The 19,046-nt window shown below is 40.3% G+C and overlaps 1 protein-coding gene across 1 annotated transcript; it reads left to right on the top strand.

The window, feature by feature from the left end:
* Positions 1-3,951: 3,951 nt before the first annotated feature.
* Positions 3,952-6,504, top strand: LOC147848344 (ubiquitin-conjugating enzyme E2 variant 1C-like). The gene is made up of 4 exons (XM_087338467.1): positions 3,952-4,109; positions 4,901-5,040; positions 5,212-5,337; positions 6,077-6,504. Exons 1-4 carry the CDS (start codon positions 3,968-3,970, stop codon positions 6,224-6,226), a joined length of 558 nt encoding a protein of 185 aa, XP_087194593.1. The 5' UTR covers positions 3,952-3,967; the 3' UTR covers positions 6,227-6,504.
* Positions 6,505-19,046: the final 12,542 nt, after the last annotated feature.

The raw sequence follows: 19,046 nt of genomic DNA, 5'->3' as shown, positions 1-19,046 counted from the left end.
ATGGGATGAACAAGGCCCAACAAGAACCGGCATCCGCCAAATGATGCAGGCCCGGTGAGGAGTACTCACCGGATGAAGGGACATATTCATAAATATGTTCCTGAGAGCCCATTGGGGCTATATTTGCAAATAGCCGAATAGTCATATCAGTATAAATATGACTTAGGGCAAACCTTTGTGAGAGAGTTGGTCGTGTCATTATCGTTGTTGTGATAATTCAGAGTGTAACTGTGTATAATGAGAGAGAGAGAGAGAGAGAGAGAGAGAGAGAGAGAGAGAGAGAGAGAGAGAGAGGAAGAGGTTGTTGCCTCTGTTGTAACCCCTTGGTGGCGAAGCGAGGGAGCAAGAGGTCGTTGCCTTTGTGCCCCATTGTTGTAATCTTAATATAGTGACATTTTGTAGTCTGAGGGCCACCGTGGTTTTTCCCATATTTGGGTTTTCCACGTTAACATCCAATGCACTCTCTTCTTTACTGTTTCATGTGTTGATACACCTCTTCACATCCCTGTTTTCTGTGATTGATCCGACGACTCGGTTGTAGCCGAGCATAGTAGAGGAGAGCGTATTCCTATCAACCCTAAACTCCTTTATAGAGTTTCTTAGTACATTCCAAGATACCTTATGTTATCTTGGCACACTTATAGTTATTCATCTAGTTACCTCTAAATAACCCCTAACTAAACTAAGGTATTACTCCCCTAACCTTGGTTATAGCTATGTGGCTTAGGTCGGGGGTTTGGCCCTGTGGTTTTACCACGCAATCCCACAGCTCTCCTTTCCGAAAAACGTGTGTGTGTGTGTGTGTGTGTGTGTGTTAGCTTTGCCTAATGGCGCCTCTGATCCGTCGTTGTGGGAGCTACCTCTGATGAGTTGCCATTACAAATGACATCCAAGTTGGTCGTGGTCGATGGCGTCTCAGTTTCATCTTGCTTGCTGGCTGGGACTGAAGGGCTTTTTGATTCGTCATCATCAGGGACATCATCGTGAGTTGATTCTTCTTGTGATGCTTGAGTTGTTTTAGTATCTATGGAGTGCTTGACATACGGCTTCATCTGAATCACGTGCGCATAGGTCATTCGTCCATTAGCATCTCGGCGAAGGGAATAGGTGTTGGTTCTCATTGATCGAATAACAGTAAAAGTGTTGATCCATCTATGCATCATTGATTCATTGAGTCCCTGTCGCCTGATTGGGAAATAGACTAGGACCTTTGCTCCAGTTGCGTACTCTATCACACGTCGGCCTTTATCGTAGCACTGCTTTGGTCGTGATTGAGCTAGTTGTAGGTTCTTGTGTATGCTTAGCCATAAGATAGGTTGGAGTTGTTGCATGTGTAGCCACCAATCCATTGCGTCGATTTGAGTATTTTTGTTGGCTAGGTCCACCTTGATGTCGGGAGCTAGGTGGCGATCTCGCCCATATAGTGCTCGAAAAGGGTTGATTCGAGTCAAGGCTTGCACGAGGTGTTATACACATGCGTGATGAAGGGTAGGATCAAGTCCCGCGTTGTGTGTAATGGGTCGATGAATGCGGTAAGTTGTTGTTTAATTGTCTTATTCATCCGTTCTGTCAAACCGTTCATCTGGGGGTGATATGTTGAGGTAAAGATATATTGAATGCCTAACTATGTGGCTAATGCTTGCAGTACCTCTCCGCTAAATTGTGTTCCTTTATCTGATAGGATGCGAGCTGGGCAACCATGTGAGAAAACAATCCGCTCCATCAACTTTGTTGCTATGGTGATAGCCCGTGCGTCCGGAATTGTTGTGGTTTCGGTCCATCGCATCAAGTATTCGAAGATGACTAAAATATACCCATTTCTTGCATAGGATTCAGGAAAAGGGCCGATGATATCCCATCCTATTAACTCAAAGGGTTCAGAGACGGTAATAGGCTGGAGTAGGTTGTCATTGGAATGGGGTGGTTTAATCGGTTGACATGATTGCCATTGTTTGATGTAATCCGCGATCATTTTACGCATTTGCAACCAATAATACTAGAAGACAACTCTTTTCCAGAACCTTGTGGAATCTGAGGTGGCCAAACATCAGATGATCATGAAAAAATTGCATATATAAATTTTGCAAACTATATTGCATGTAGATTCGTGGTTGTTTCCTTGTTTGTATAAAGTGTCACGAAGACATACATTTATTTTGGCCTTACAAGGATTCGAGCCCACGACGTCTTGGTCTATATGTTAGACCTTTAACCATTATAATAACATATATGATATATAGTTATAATAAATATATTATTAGTTATTACAAGATATTTAGAGTATTCTAGAACATTCTAGGATATTCCATGATTATATTAAATATCATAAATATCCAAAATATTCTAGAACATTCTAGAATACTCCATAAGGACCTATAAATAGGTGTTTATTCATTCATCACAACGCATTCAGTTCAACTGAAACCCAAGTTTTCATTGGGGGTTGTAGAACCAAAGCTAGGCTCTCAAATCTTAGAGCCCTTGAGGGTTCCATGTCAAAGCAATGGGTCATTGTTACACAAATAAGAGAACCCAAATCTACGCATATTATCCCAATTCTGGAACTGGTACTTATTTTTATTCTGGAACACAGTTAAAAACATACGTATAAGGGGTTTATAAATAATGTCATGAACGCACGTGATAGAAACTTCTTATATATAGATGATTTCTAGTGTGTGTGTGTATGTGTATGGGTACATGCCTTTAAATATCTCCTATATGAATAAACATTAAACATTCAATATGAATGAGACATTGGTTAGCTTGAGTGTTTAATTGCTTCATTCTTGAGGCAATGAGTTTAAATTTGAACAAGACCAAACAACATTATTGATACATAGTATTATAAAACATGTTTAAAGTTTAGGTCTAAGTGCACTTCAAGGTCTATGTTATAGGAATTAAAGAGCCAAAACAACATTGGTGAGCACAAAGACTTAGTATACTTTCATTTTTTTCATGTACAAACTATTCACAAAGCTAACAAACATGGTTCAGCCTCGGGGAGTCGCCATAAAGAAACAATATAGAGATCAAGGAAAGACATTAACTTGTCACCGTTGAGGTTTTATATACACCTTTGTGTGACTACAATACTTGATCTTGAAGCTCATCTCACATGTCTAGAGAGGCACTAGTGTGAGATCATGATATCGATTAATGTCCGCCGATGATATCTTTACATTTCGACATCACGTTATGCCTATTTCTCTTAGCCTATGGTTTATAGTTTGCTTTAACTCATTGAAGCACGTTTTTCTCATTTGTGGTGTTGTTTGTATTGCTAACTAGTAAGATGATTAAGCCACATTGCAGTACTAATCAACTTCTTAGTTAAAACAACTACTTAAGAAATGAAATGTTGAGTTAATCACGTAGGTCATAGTGTACAAGTGTTAGTGGCTTGAGAGTGCTCGGTGACTACTCTCACTCGTTTCACGAACTCAAGGGTAAACCATGACCGCTCCCTCGATATACGACCTTATAAGTAAGGAGGTAGCACTCCAAACGAGAGAATATATGTTTGGTTGGTGTAACACACCTGAGTAGCCTAGAGGCGCACTCAATAGAATTCGATGCTTGAATCTCAATGTTACGTGATGGATCGAAACCGAAACAAAACCAATCATTAAGAGAAATGTTCGGAAAATTCCCCAAAAAAGCCAATGGAACTCAACACATCATTTCCAAGATCTTTGAAGCTAAATAACTTGAATAACCTGTAAATGAGTCGATAGACCACAAGGAAGGTGGATGGCCGGAATGCATGTGAAGGGGATCTTTGTGCTTAGAATCGAGTCTTCTCTGTAAGTGTAGTCATATGTATAGGCGGGCAAACAATCATGGGATGACAAGTGGCAGTTGACACTAGAATTGTATTTTCTCACAATACTCTCTTTTTGGATGGTTTCAACACTTGAATGTATTTTCTGAGAATCCTCTGTTTGGTTGGTTTCACACCAGAATGTGTTCCCTGAAAATCCTCTGTTTGGTTTCACACCAAAATCTCCTGTCGACACAAAATAGCTCCAAAAGTCTCTCCCTGTCTTCATTCTTTAATTCTGACTTCTTCACGGCTATGGCAACCAGTGAAGGTTCTGTTGTGGGTAATTGCTTCTTTCTCCTCCTCCTCTTGCGAATTTAGAGTTCTTATTCGCAGTCACAAACAGATCTCTCTGTTTCTCCTGCAATTTTTGTTCTGTTTGGAGCAAACAATAAACCTTTTGAAACCATGGGCTGAGATTAAGGTTAATGAATGGCTATCATTGAAATTGGGGTTAATTTTATGCCCTTGGCTAAGATCAGACCTGATTTATATCGATGTTTGAGATTAGGAGTAAATTTTGGAGATTAGCATTAGTTTATATCAATGCTTTAGATTAGTGTTGGTTTATGTCTTGATAGAAATTGGGGGCTAATTTATGCTTATGCTTGATATTAGGGCTGAATTTAGAGTTTATATATATATGTGCATGTGGCTGATGTTAGAGTTCATTTATAGCTAGGTTTAATTTGAGATTGATTACGGATGAAAATTTCAAGATTATGATTAATTTAATTGAGAACAGGATTAAATTTTTAGACTACTTTTTTATTTCTGAGATTTGAATTTAACTCGAGATTAGGTTTTTTATTTGTTTCTTGAGAAATGTTTTTGGAATCTCTAGGGATTTTCCAGATTGCTTAAAGAGCTTCACATTTGAGATTATGGCTCAAAGTTTGAGATCAGGGATAAAATCTTAAGATTTGGGTTAAAAGTTTGAGATGACAGTAAAATCTTCAGATTAGGGCTAAAATATCGATCTTAGGATCAAGTTGAGAAGGATTATTATATCTTGAGCTTAATGTTAGGGTTAGAAGCCTGAGATTAGGTTAATTTACTAGTTTTCTCTGGCAGTGCCAAGAAATTTCAGATTGCTTGAGGAGCTTGAGAGGGGTGAGAAAGGAATCGGTGATGGCAGTGTGAGCTATGGAATGGATGATGGTGACGATATCTTCATGAGGTCATGGACAGGAACCATCATTGGACCTCACAATGTAAGTTAAATTTGTTGCTTTCTCCTCACCAGTACCATCTATTGCTTTATTAAGCGTGATCTCATATTCATCGATACATCTCTATCCAATTATTTAATGGTGGTTTTTTTTTGTTCGATTTTCAAATCCTATTTCTTTCTCCATTGCTAATTTAGGGTGTTTTTTATATAGTCTGTACATGAAGGTCGGATCTATCAGTTGAAATTGTTTTGCGATAAGGACTACCCTGAAAAGCCACCGAGTGTTCGATTTTTCTCAAGAATCAACATGACATGTGTGAACCAAGACACTGGAGTGGTAAGAATATCGTTCTAAATATGGCATTCTTCATCCTTAATTGTGTGAGCATTCAGATGCTTGTCTGTTTCTTTAATGTTGTAAAATGATAGTTTTGTTATGAGCATATATGAACATATACGTCATTAGGGGCTAATTAAGGCTAGAGTAGTCTGATGAATGACCACATTCTAAATGGCTATGGTTTGAACATAGGATTTAGGGTTAATATTGATATATTTTGCATATGTTGGGATTTCAAGGTCTTTATTGGCATATAAGCTACGCCAAATAATGTTGTTCATGCAAATGCATATAAATTTGGTTGTAATTTTTAGATTTTTAATTTATGTAGTAATTAATAGCATCCAAGAAATTTGTAAAATTGAGATTTTACTTTTACAAGGCGAAATGGACTCGAACATGCAAAAAAATAGCAAAACATAACAAGAGATGGGTTGTCCAAAGAGGGCATTTGTCAATGACCGAGAAATATTTTTCATGCAGTCTTGATGGTAGAAGTGATGATTATTGATCCCCTTATCTAAAATTTAGGGGCCAATTATGTTATGATGGGTGGCCAATCAAGTAGCTTTTCATTTCCTCTTTGATTGTAAGTGTCCTGGTTTGATTGATCCCGTTATCTAAAATTTAGGAGACAACTATGTTATGATGCGTGGCCAATAAATTAGCTTTTCATTTTCTCTTTGATTGTAAGTGTCCTGGTTTGATTGATTTGGTTATGTACATATTATGATAGGTTGATCCGAGATATTTCTCTTTGCTTGCAAATTGGAGACGAGAGTATACAATGGAAAAGATATTGACGGAGTTGAAACGAGAAATGTCATTGCATCACAACCGAAAGCTGCCACAACCACCTGAAGGGAGCACATTCACAGGTAGTTGATGCATATATGCATTATGATTGGAAGATCTCAAAAGTTCATTTAATTTTACTCTCAGCCTAGTTATGCATGTATGGACCTTGGGATCACAGTTGAAGCTAAGAAAGAAGAATTTGGCTTCAAAGTTCTTATCATAAATCCATTAAGTGCTTCAGTGTAAAGAAAAGTTGTATTGAAGTGTAATTTCTGTGTTCTTAAAAAACCTGTTCACCAGAAAAAGTATTGGAAACTTTTGATATGATTTTGCCAACTTGGTTGCAAACATAGTTTAATTCCGCAAGTTTTTTGGTGCTTCATTAATCTAGTCTGACATTAGCATACTTTATTTATTCAATGTCCATGTTGGCATTATAGGGAGTCTTAAAATATAATAGCAATCTTATTTTCTAACTACATCAGTAACAAGGCCTCTCTGCGCAATGATGCCATCATCCATTTCGGATCATCCCAATTGACATTTTGATTATTTCATAGTGTTTAACTTGGTATTTTCTAATGGGTACCACATGATTGATATCACTAGGATATAGCTTCAGCACACTGTGACAGAATGTAATCAATCACTCTCTTTAAGATATGAATGAGCTTAAGAACTAATTCGTAACGATGCATTGGAAGAAGAAAGGACAAAATGAGGCTTGATGGAAGTGAGGTGAAATGTGTATATGCAACAAAGTCATGCATGGGGTATTGTTTGAAGCATTGATGCTTACAACTTCCTATTTCGGAACATGTGTATAGCCATCCACAATTAATGCAGTCAATCTAAACAAATCACCTCTCTCCATGAACCTAACTACATGTAATTGTGTGGGTGGATTTTCACATCAGGCTCGTGAAATCCAACTTCATAGCTTCCATCCATCCACTTCGATGGTAGACAAAATGATGGAACCATAAGTGCCATCTTCCAAGAACTTATTTCGGCTCACTTGATAATACATATAAATCAATCTATTTCCTTTGACCATACTTTTATGGTTATGCGTCTTCAATGCACTTAACATTTTAGAACAACCTTCTTTGGCTGATCATGTGTTAAGTTGCTCCAATATCGAAACCACATGCGTTCGGATGCATCAAACTTGAACACTTATCTATAAGATTGACTCGAAAGCCGATTAATGCAATTTGGATTCTGGTTGGCCTTTTGTTTTAGAGAGAGACTAGGCTTATGCCTCAAACCAATGAACTTGAGGATTCACTCGGATGAAAATTCAATCAATTCTATTTTTTAAAACAAAATAGAATTAAAAGGGATAAAAATATGATGTTTTCCTTCCATGTTGATATTAAAACACCATAATAAAATTGGACACACTGCCACACAAACCTAAATTGTGAATATCGTTGAGTGCCAAAAATTCGACTGTCGCATTTACGACATTTTTAATGATAGCATGTATAAATTTTCCATCCTATTTGAGAATGTCTAGAATGTGAAATTATAAGATCACTCCATAAAAGTATATGTTGGGATCTTACTCATTTGCCATGTTCTCGATTTAAGTAGAACTCTCAAAATGAGCACGTCATGGGCATGGGCATATGAGCCAGAGCCCCTCCAAAGCTCTACTACCATTAAAATTTGGATAGCAATTTGCAGCGCCTCACTTGTTCAACCATTCACTAAGTTCTCATCATGCTACAACCTAATTGTGTTCCAAATATTTTGCATGCAATTGTAGAACTAATGTATGAAACATTAAAAGTGACCCCAATTATCAATCTCACTTTGGCTCTTGGACATCAAACACTAGCCACAACTCCACCATCATTGGCTTTTTTCAATTGAAGTAATGCATAGAAATCCTCAAAGGAAATGGAGAGATTTTTGTAGTTAAACATTCAGAGTTGTGTGACCAAGCCATCAAACATAGGGCAGTGTGTGGCTAATGAACAAAATTTACTCTCCTAATTGAGGTTCCTGAAGTACATTGTGCAGCTAAAAGTGATGACTAACTTTCTAACTATTGTCATTAAATTTCCCAACAAACTCTCTAAGTGTGTAAAGTGTGGTGGATGTTCATACCAACAAAGAGGAGCCATTAGCTCAATTTGTATAACACCAATTGTTGCTTCAATGGACCAGGGTGGGAAGTAGAAAAGGCTATTGTAGTAGATCCCTCCATCAGCCACCTAATGATGAGGGAGGGTGTGTTAGATCCCATGGGTCCTGGTCTGGATATAACCCAGTTATTGTTTGGACATAACCTATGTTTGTTCCCTATTAGCCACTAGGGGGTATAAATTCCAATTCAGGAACTCCCACTGAATTGGAAGTTTCAAAAGAGGGGATGAGAACTAGTTTTCGGTAGCTATTTCCATGTATTGTTATTAAATTGATTACTAAATAGAGAGAGAGAGCCCAGATGGATGTAGTTCAGTTGGTAAGTTTGCCCAATGGAGACCAGGAGGTCATGGGTTCAACCCTTACATTCCATAGTGGCATCTAGTGAATTAAAAGAGATATGTATGAAGTAGGTAATAGATACGGATGTAGTTCAGTTGGTAAGTTTGCCCAATGGAGACCAGGAGGTCATGGGTTAAACCCCTACATTCCACAGTGGCATCTAGTGAATTAAAAGAGATACGTATGAAATAGGTAATAGATACGGATGTAGTTCAGTTGGTAAGTTTGCCCAATGGAGACCAGGAGGTCATGGGTTCAACCCGTACATTTGACAATGGCATCTAGTGAATTAAAAGAGATATGTATGTAGTATGTAATAGAGAGGTGAGATAACTGCGTTTCAAACCCAAGACATTGTGCTTGTAGTACAACAACTTACCACTAGGATAAGGTACTTACAATAGAGTGAGTGTTTTGTCAAGTTGGCATAGATTGGATACTTCATGAAATGTGTGTATCTCACATCATAGGATTAAGTCATGGGGAGTACGTTCAAACAGATAATTCTAATGGTTTTGAGGATAGGATAAGTGGGAAATTGGGTACCCTAGGACCATGATTGTAACATACATAGCACCATATACGTACAATACGTATGCGAAATATTTAGAACGTATTCTGTGTTAAGTACTTAGAATACGTATTCTGAAGATATAATATGTTAAATATATAGAATACATGAATAAGTTGAATACTTGTAATATCAATAGAACAACTTGGATCTTGACATACATTCATACGCTTTTATCAAATCTTAGTGACAATGTGCACATTCAATTGACGGGCTCACTGGTAAAATCATTGAAATATTTTATGAGATCTTAGTGAGAATTGAAGACTTTGATGTCAAAAATATATCGCAATGCAAGTTGCAACAAATTGAAGTAGTAGGAAAAAGGAGGAGTCACAATGTCTTGTTGACAACAAAACTCTCGATTATCTTTTCCTTCTCTTCAAAATAAACCCGAAATATAATTGCAACAAATTGAAGAAGTTGTAGAAAAAGGAGCATCCACAAAGTCTTGTTGTCAAAAAAATCTCAATTATCTTTTTCTTCTCTTCAAAATAAACCCAAAAATTTATACAAATGGGTCCAAGCTCTTTTTTTATAAAAATGGCCGTTCCAAAACATAAAATACGATTTGAATGTGTTTGAGTAATTTGAAACATATCTAATGTGTAAAATATGTGTATGTGAAGAACTATGCCGAGGACTTTAAACAAGCCTATAAAGACCCAAGGCACATGGGAACATGTGGTGATTTGAAAGCCTAAGGAGTGAAGTATATAAATGGGACTAGCTACCTCTTAGACATGACATGGACATTGTTGAGACTTTGTGAATGAACCAAAACTTTTGTATTGCAAATTTGTTAAATGGCTGATTTTCAAGGTGTAACATAAGATTACAATGGGGTCATGTATTATCCTTCTCATGATTGTTTGTCGAGGAGTTCGAACTGTCGTATATATATCCTATTGTTGGCAAGTCAGATGAGAGTGGTTGGTGAGCACCCTCAAGGTACCAACCTCACGAATAGTGAATCTAACTCACCTCTCTCAAAAGGGTTTCTCACAAAGGAGCTCACTAATGGCTCATTAAAGAGTTCACATTTAAGAGAAGTAAAGGGAATATAAGCAAATAAACCAAGAACACTTTGATTAATTACTATTACCATGATCATAGTTCATACAAGGAGAGAGATTAGGGTTTGGCTCAATAACCATGTAATGTTAATCTCTTAAGGTAAGAGAGTAAAATGTTATCTTTAGAGTTCTTTACAAAAGGCATTGCACCCCCCACGATCAAAATGGTGTGACTTTAATGTTGTAGATCTATAACTATGTCATGAATTCTCCTCTCATGGTTCCACAATTGTGTCATTGTACCAATGCCAGTATCTTTGTTTGCCATTCTATGCATGGCAAGTAGGTACTTAACAACTCGAAGGTGGTTACTGTGATTGAATACTTTTAGTGTCTCAAGCAATGACACCAAATTAGATGTGTTTACCCTCAAGGTAATTATGTCCTTGATGCACTTTGAATCTACAAGAATTAGCCAAACATAATGGATTGAATATCAATTTGTTAGGCCATATTATGCGTCTCACTTCAATAATGGCATATAAGATCTACGATCGAATATAAAATTTTCAAGAAGACTATAATAGGAGAATCATGCAATGTCAATAATAATGACAATGAGCAACTTCATGTAAGCTCCAAGAAAAGTAGCAAATACTAATTGAGACATTTAAAAGCAATACAACAAGCCCATTATATTGGTTTTTAATACACAACTCTGAGATTATTCGAAAACATGCACGAAACTCTTTAGCAAAAATCTTGTAAAGCCTTCCATTCAAAAGAACGAAGATGTTATTTAGTTTTCATTATATCACTTCAAGATAAATTTTCATTATCTCTCTTCCATATCAAACTTCAACTCATAAATTATCAGAAGTTTTAGATTGTAACTCTTAGGCAATGTCCCTCATGTGGGAGGAGCCGACTCTTCGGTTGAGTAAATGCCAATAGTCAAAGACAAGGAGTAGTCAACTGGTCGAACAAAGAGCCGACAATCGATGACAAAGGGGAGTCAACAATATAGAAAGTGATCCAAGTCGAAGACAAGGACGACTAGACAGGCCGACTGGAGTATCGACACAAGTTTCAGCTAGTCGATCAGTCGACTGATTAATTGTTACTGTTATTAGTATAATAATAGCAATGAGAGTGGTAGAGGCTACATTTGTAAATAACCCATACTATGTATAAGTATAAATACACCTAGGGCAAACTTTATGGATGTGATGCAGATTAGAGTTTCTATTGTTGGCCACCTTGGACGGCCAAGTGGGAAAGGTCGAGAAGGAGAAAAGACAAATGGACAGTTACAGGAAGTGAAGAAGATGGGTGGGGCCGTCGCGTAATGAAGAGGGAGTAACAGCCGTAGCGTAGCGACAACCGAAGTGTAATTAATAGTTTAAAGAAAAAGCAACGGTTCACGCGCTGAGCAAAACCGACCATAACCCTATACAAAGGGTGTTGAGAATCAAGCTCAACTTGGTCGAGTGTGTGAACTCACCTTGAGAGTGAAGAGACACTCCAACGGTCAAGAGTCACCATTATGTCACCACTTTGTATTCTAGCATTTAGTATGAGTCATAGAATCATATTCTATGACACATAACTTATGAGCTTTCACATTCCCCATGCTCCATGAGTCTTGTAGTTAATGAAGAGAGAGGGTGACTACATAAAGCACCCTCCTCCCACCTTGTACAATGTTGAGTCTTTCTCCTTTGTTAATATACTTTTACCTTGCGTATTCTCTATGTTTCACTCTCTCTCTCTCTCTCTCTCTCTTTCTCTTACACACACACATAACTCACATCTCTTCCGCTTCACAAGAATCCATCTCTTGATTCTTTACAAAGGGCAAGGAAAACTTGTAGTAGTGAGTGATAATTTTGTATTCAAATATTTGCAATATAGTTTCTGTTTGCCTGACTCTTTGTGTCTCGTAAATCTTTATATTTGTTATCGTGTCAAGTTCATTTTCTGTGTTGAGTCATATACGCTGTAAGAAGTCGGTTGTAGCCGTCTTCCTAATCTCCATAGTTTCCATGATTAAATAACAATTACGAGCTCAGGGTACAGTCACCCGTATGACGGTTACAATGTACTCTCCATTCCTGAACCACAATTACCTTCAACCGAATCCCGAAGGACCGAGGATTCGATACCGTATCACCTTAACCGGTAACACTTTTGGCACGCTTGGAGATCTGAGACAAGCATTGTTGAACATTAGGGGATGGATGTCATCCAGCCGTAGAGGCAGCAAAGAAACAAACCGCCGAGGTAAACCCCAGACTTGGGTAAAATCCCGAAAGATGGCAAAACTTACCGCGGGAAAGTCACGCCTCGACATCCGCTTATCGGATCTCGAAGAAAGCATGTTCAAGTCCACGCTGACTGAGCAAAGCACAACTGGATAGGAGGTCCTCTACCAACTTCACTCGGTCATTGAGAGCACCAGCTAGACAAACCCCTCACCACGTTCGACTGAGGCAGCTTATGACAGCTTCACACGCTCTACATACACAACCATGGCCTTCTTTTACCCCCATTACAACGGTGAAACCGATGCGGAGGCTCATGCTCGTTCTTTCCTCAATGTCAGGAACGCGAACCATGTGTTGTAGACTCGGAGGCCGGTGCTAACACCTCTAAAATCACGGAATTCGGGCTTACTCTCGACGAACGTGTAGCGCAATGGCACTTGCGGCTGGATTTCTCGACTTTTACGACCTTCGACCAGCTTCACACGACGTTTCTTCGATTATTTCACTAGAGCATTTCGCAGCGAGAAATCATCAGTCAATTCTACTCGATCCGATGGTTCAATCAGGAATCGATCGCCGATTTCATCATCAGGTTCCAGAACCTAAGAAGCCAACTTATGCGGGCACATATCGAGGACGAGGCTAAAGACGCATTCCTCGCCGCCTTACGCCGACCCATGTGCACAACATTGGGCATGCTCGACTTTACGGGCCAGACAACAGACACAGTTCTCGACCTCTTTCTTCTGATGGAGCTGGAAGACACAGAAGAAGGCATGTCCATGACATCCTTATGATAAGAGTTACCGCGGGATGATGAGTATCGGTTTCGGCAAGCCATTCAATGCACAATCTGTCTTAACTCGGGACACTCGGCAGTGAACTGCAACATGCAGGCTCATTGCCCTATTTTCCATTCTCGGGCACATACATTCGACCAATGCGAATACAACCTTTTGAATTGACCCTCGGCGCCGATTCAGCAGATTGAAGCACAACGTAACAATCAGCATCCCAACGACCACTTTCGACAGGATGAGCGTTATCGAAACGTGGACCGGAATCAATGCAATGACCGGAATGACCATAATATCCGAGACGATGATCAATACTGGGACGATGACGATCAAGAGGATGATGACTATTGTCGAAACGACTGTAGAGGGTGACGCCACGAGAATTGGCGTTCAACGAACAACCGAGGTGGGCAGGCCAAAACACGATCATACAGAGGAGACATACACCTACGTAACAAGCAACCCCACGATGATAATTCGAAGGAAGACCGACGTCACCCCCAGAATACCAATCGTCGTGATTATCGCAAGAAGCCCCGAAATACGCGACAACATCAGTACCAACAACGATCTCGTGATGAACCCGTGCCACCACCTGAGCTCGTGGCTTAACCAACCACAGAAAAAGGTGAGTCTAGTGTACATTGTATTATATCCCAACAACCAGGCTACTACGCAACTCAATGTCCACGATGCGATAATGGCAAGGGACCGATGGTGAATACCATCCCGAGGGAAGTACAACAGGTAACCACCCACAACCATTCAAAGGCAGCCGAGTGGGAAGTCCAGGATGACATAAGAAAAGCTACAAAATTCTGGGTAGACAAAGCCAATGACGCCAACATTGATTGCATGCGTTAGGACGCGGCAAACGAGGCAACATCATCCCGTTTGGAAGATGCTATGATAGGGGAGGATCCGGTATGGCAGGCCCTTGCCGACTGCTAGATCATCTTCACAATGAACAACTGTTAAATTTGGTTCCTCGATTCGGTAAGCCATGGAGACACATATGCGTAACATAAACCACGTCATGATTCCTGCCAATTTTTCCGAATCTATTGAAGGGCTAGCCGTGGAGGATCACCATAATCCAGCCATTAAGGGTATCCTAAAAGGAGAAGAAATCTCGGGGTACATTGTCGATGGAGTATCGGGAGTGAATGTCATTAGAAAAGCCATTTGCACCTGACCCTGACCCCGAAGAATACAAAAGCCCTCAGTCATTTTCTGGGGCAGATCCGTTGGTACAGTCGGATGCTTCACTCTCCAGCAGATTTTGCGACACCTTTGCATGCGGCGGTGCATCGAACACCGTTCAGTTAGACAGAGACAGAAGACAAAGCGTATATAGCATTGAACATAATGCTCACAATGACACTGGTAGTACATCCGTCAGACTGGACGCGACCATTCCACATGTTCGTGGATGCGTCAAACATAGCCATCAACATTGCATTAATGCAATTGACTAGAGTACGGACCAGTAAAGATGTGTCTTACCGGCATCTGAAGGTGTTCGGGTGTGTCACATATGTGCATGTCGCAAAGGACAAGAGAGCAAAGTTGGACCCGAAGTCCCGACCACGCATATTCCATGGATACAACGATAATGAGTTTGGTTACTGAGTGTGGGATCTGGTCGACAAGAAGGTGTTCCGGAGTCGGGACATAGTCTTCATGGAAGACAGGACCATTGTCGACTGGGAGTCGGAGAAGAAGATGATGGACTCCGGATCAACCAATGAAAACCGGTTTGAGGACACAAGGACTTACTCGCTTGAAAACCGAAAGTTAGCTTGTAACCGGATAACACTCGATGAACCGACCGGATTCGGGCAAGAAACTGAACCGACCGAAGACGAAGAAGAAGAAGACACCGAAACTGGACAAGACCCCGGATCGGATGAGGATGAGGAGCAAATGGAGGAACCGGTAGTCGGAAATGAAGGACGAAAATATCCTTAAGAGAGAGAAGTGACCCTCGGAGATTTCCAGATGCAGAGCATGTGCTGTTAACCAATGAAGGGGAGCCGGAAACCTTCGAAGAAGCAAAGAAAGACACTCACAACTACAAGTGGTTGAGTGCCATGTAGGATGAGATGGATTCCTTGCATGAGAACCATACATATGAGCTAACGGAGCTGCTAAAAGGAAAGAGGGCACTCCGGAACAAGTGGGTGTACAAGCTGAAACCAGGAGATGCATGAAATCCACCAAGGTACAAAGCTCAGATCATGGTAAAGGGTTTCCAGCAGAAGAAGGGAGTGGATTTCGACGAGATCTTTGCCCAAATCATAAAGATGATATCCATCTGAACGATATTGAGCATAGCGGCAAGCATGGACCTCAAAGTCGAGTAGGTAGACGTCAAGATGACGTTCCTTCATGGTGAACTCGAGGAAGAAATCTACATGCAGCAACCGGAAGGATTTGAGAAGAAAGGGAAAGAGGATCTGGTGTGTCAGTTGAAGAAGAGCTTATACGATGTCATGAAGATCCGTCAGTACGCACAGATTGTGAGGCGGAACCGCCGAGGTTCTAGACCGGAAGGATTCGAAGTTGGTGCTAGCTTTAGCGAGAAAGGATTTAAGATAGATTGAAAGAGAGAGAGAGATTGAGATAAGATAGAACGATTGATTTTAGATTGAGAGAGATTAAGATTAATACGCTTGACTTTAGATTTGAAGAACAAGATTAATACATCAATTGGATAACGAATTTTCTTTTTAATATTAATTTTGGTATAAAGTACAAAGCTCTTGATAAGAATTTTACATTTTAAATTTATATTTTTCCTCCCCTCTTTTAAACATGCCCTCATGCATTTGAGGGTATAAGACATGCATAAAATGCATGTTTGCCATTTGGCGCTCATGTATTACATGTGGTGCATGATAACCACGTCACTCATTTTAGCTCTCATGTATGAGAATTTACATGTAAAGTTATAATGATAAAAATATGATTTCAAGAAAAAGTCTTGGCTTAGTCGTAAGCCTATAGACTCTCAACTTGGAGGTGCAAGGTTCAAATCCACACTTGCACTTCTTGTGTATACATATATATATATATTTATTTATATATTTATCCAATCGTCGTCACGCCGGATGTCGGTTACCGTCGGTCGTTGGTCGCCGGATGCCGTCGGTTAATGCCGGTTTTCCGGATGCCGCCGGTTGGCAAATGGCGCCGGTTCGCCAGATCCGCCGCCGGCTCATCGGCTCCGTCGTCAGTCCAGTTTCGGTTGGCCAAAACTTGTAGCTAGGCCACACTTGTTCATCATATTAACTTTGTTCAAGTCACCTTGAACTCTTTATGCTCCACACATAGACACCAAGATAAATAGCTTTTGCTCTACCTTATATATTGTAGGGTCCTTGTTTGTCCTATCTATGTGGGATATCTCACAGTTTTATTTTTCTCTTCTTCCTTCTCATACTTCACTCCCACATAACTTGTCACTTAGATGTTCGTTCTTTCTGTGGTAAATGACGTGAACCACACACTCCCTATACGCAACGCTCGGCCAGAACTCAGCTTAGAATCATACACAGAAAACGGGAAATAGATGTTCAACACAGAAAAGAGAAGAGTACACAGGATGTTTACGTTGTCGTGCCTTTCGGCTCTGGATCGTTGCGTGAGTCGGGTGGGAACCGTCGAGGTTTTGGACTAGGAGGAAGAGGAATACAACTTAAGGCTAGTTATGAATAATAGGAAGAGAAGTAAGATAACAATCTCGTGAATCCCACGAGTTTAGTGTATTTTAAAACAATATTTAGATTATAAGAGTAATTTAGATGGCAAAATTCGTGAATCCCACGAATATATTAGATTGATCAATTCTTCTATATTAATCAACAACCTTATACATATTTCTCTCCTCATATAAAGATGGAAGAGGCTAAGCATGGCTTCATGCTTTTTCACCTAAAGTGCCCATGCACACTAAATGTGCATGTGATGCTTTGTCATTTCCTAAATATAGGGCTCATGCACGCTAGATGTGCATGAGTCACTTTTAATGTCACGTGTAAATAAAATATTCACACTCTAAAGAATACATGATTTTTACCCTTTAATAAAGGTATGTGTAAATAAAGGTCTTATACGTATTAAATCTATATTTATAACACTAAAGATAAGTTATTACAATGGTAAAGTTGGGGTTTATCTACGTGGAGGTGCATGGTTCGAATCTTGCCTTATGCATGTGATAAGTGTTTTGATATATTATTTATTTATTTATATGTATCTAAAATCGGACATATTATTTTATGGTATGCATGTGATACGTGTTTTGATATATTATTTATTTATTTATATGTATCTAAAATCGGACATATTATTTTATGGTTTTCACGTAGTGTGGAATACACTATGACACTCTCCCCCTCCGAACCCGCACATCCTCCGGTATGTGCCGAAGTTCTCGATTCCTCATATCCGTCTTCACCCAAAGCTTCCTCCGATTCTCCCCTTATGTCGACTAAGAGTTGTAATTCACTTTCTTCGCTTCCCGCATCACCATGGTCTTCGTCCGATTGCTCCTCGTTGTCGGCCTTGGCTTGGATCACATAGGGTTTGTCGTCAGTCCGCTTCTTAAAAATCTTCACCCGCTTCCCGGCTATAGGCACTCGTAGTATTGTTCCATCCAACTCGGACAGTCGGTACGTTCCATTGTCGAAGACTTTCCGAACCTCGTATGGCCTGAACCACCTTTTCGCAAATTTCCGCATCGTTGTATGTTGATGGTCCAAACTACTGTCATAGACGATCACCCAGTCTCCTTCTTCAATCCTCCTCGGTCGTAGTTGGTGCTTTGTGTCGAACAGGCTTTTGTTCCTTAATCGTGCTTCTTGTTGTCGGCGTATTGCTTCCGCTATGTCTGCCGGTCTCCCGTCTAGTTGTCGTATCCGGACCGCTAGTAGTTCTTCCCGGCTCATCTCTTCCTTCCACGGTAGCACTGTCCATGTTGCGATCGCGGTTTCCGTCGGCATTACCGGTGCTTGTCCGGTCATGAGTTCTGCCGGCATGTAACCGGTTATGGAGCTATGCGTCGTCCGATCCGCCCATAGTGCATACGGAAGCATCTGCGGCCAGTCCTTCACCTTTCCATCGCATGCCTTCGCAAGTGCTTTCTCGATCGGACTATGTCCTCGTTCGATTTTCCCGTTGGCCTCCGGATTGTATGCCGTTGTCAGCAATAACCGAACTCCGTGTTTGGCGAAGAATCCCCTAGCTTTGTCCGAGTCGAGTTCTCCCCGGTCCGCAATCACTTGTCCTACGCACCCATACCTGCAAAATACTTCCTCCAAAAGAAATTGGCATACCGCGGAACACGTTTTCCTCTGAAGCGCTCAACCTTCTACTTGATTCGTGAGATCTTCCCGAGCTAATACCAAGTATTTCTTTTGTCCGATCCCGGTCGGCATGGCCACTATGTCGACCATCCACTTGAAGTTGATTGTCGGTGAGAATGTCGGATGTAACTCATCTCGATGTCGAACCCCGGAGTAGACTTGACATTTCTCGCAGCTTTCCGTGAACTCCGCGACATCTTTGTACATTTTCTTCCACCAATATTTTTGCTTGATCTTCACAAATGTTGCCCATGTTCCTCGGTGTCTAGCCCAATCGGATTCGTGAAACTCGGAAATTGTCCGGTTTCGTTGCTCTTTTGTCCCAACTACTCGAAGTGGTATACCATCCGGTCTTTCGGCGCCCTCCATATTAATCCGTTTTCCAAGAA

The sequence above is a fragment of the Azolla caroliniana genome, unplaced genomic scaffold (genome assembly GCF_043228905.1).
Source record: "Azolla caroliniana isolate FFs.n. ecotype wild unplaced genomic scaffold, voAzoCaro1.0.p SCAF_384, whole genome shotgun sequence".
NCBI classification, from domain to species: domain Eukaryota; kingdom Viridiplantae; phylum Streptophyta; class Polypodiopsida; order Salviniales; family Salviniaceae; genus Azolla; species Azolla caroliniana.
This window is presented reverse-complemented; position numbering and strand designations above follow the sequence as displayed.

What these genes read in the sequence shown, in the direction of transcription:
- LOC147848344 (XM_087338467.1), top strand. Translation starts at nt 3,968, where the DNA reads ATGTGTTCCCTGAAAATCCTCTGTTTGGTTTCACACCAAAATCTCCTG. An exon ending in CAGTGAAGGTTCTGTTGTGG is followed by an intron (nt 4,110 to 4,900) that starts GTAATTGCTTCT and finishes TTTCTCTGGCAG; the next exon opens with TGCCAAGAAATTTCAGATTG. An exon ending in TGAACCAAGACACTGGAGTG is followed by an intron (nt 5,338 to 6,076) that starts GTAAGAATATCG and finishes ATATTATGATAG; the next exon opens with GTTGATCCGAGATATTTCTC.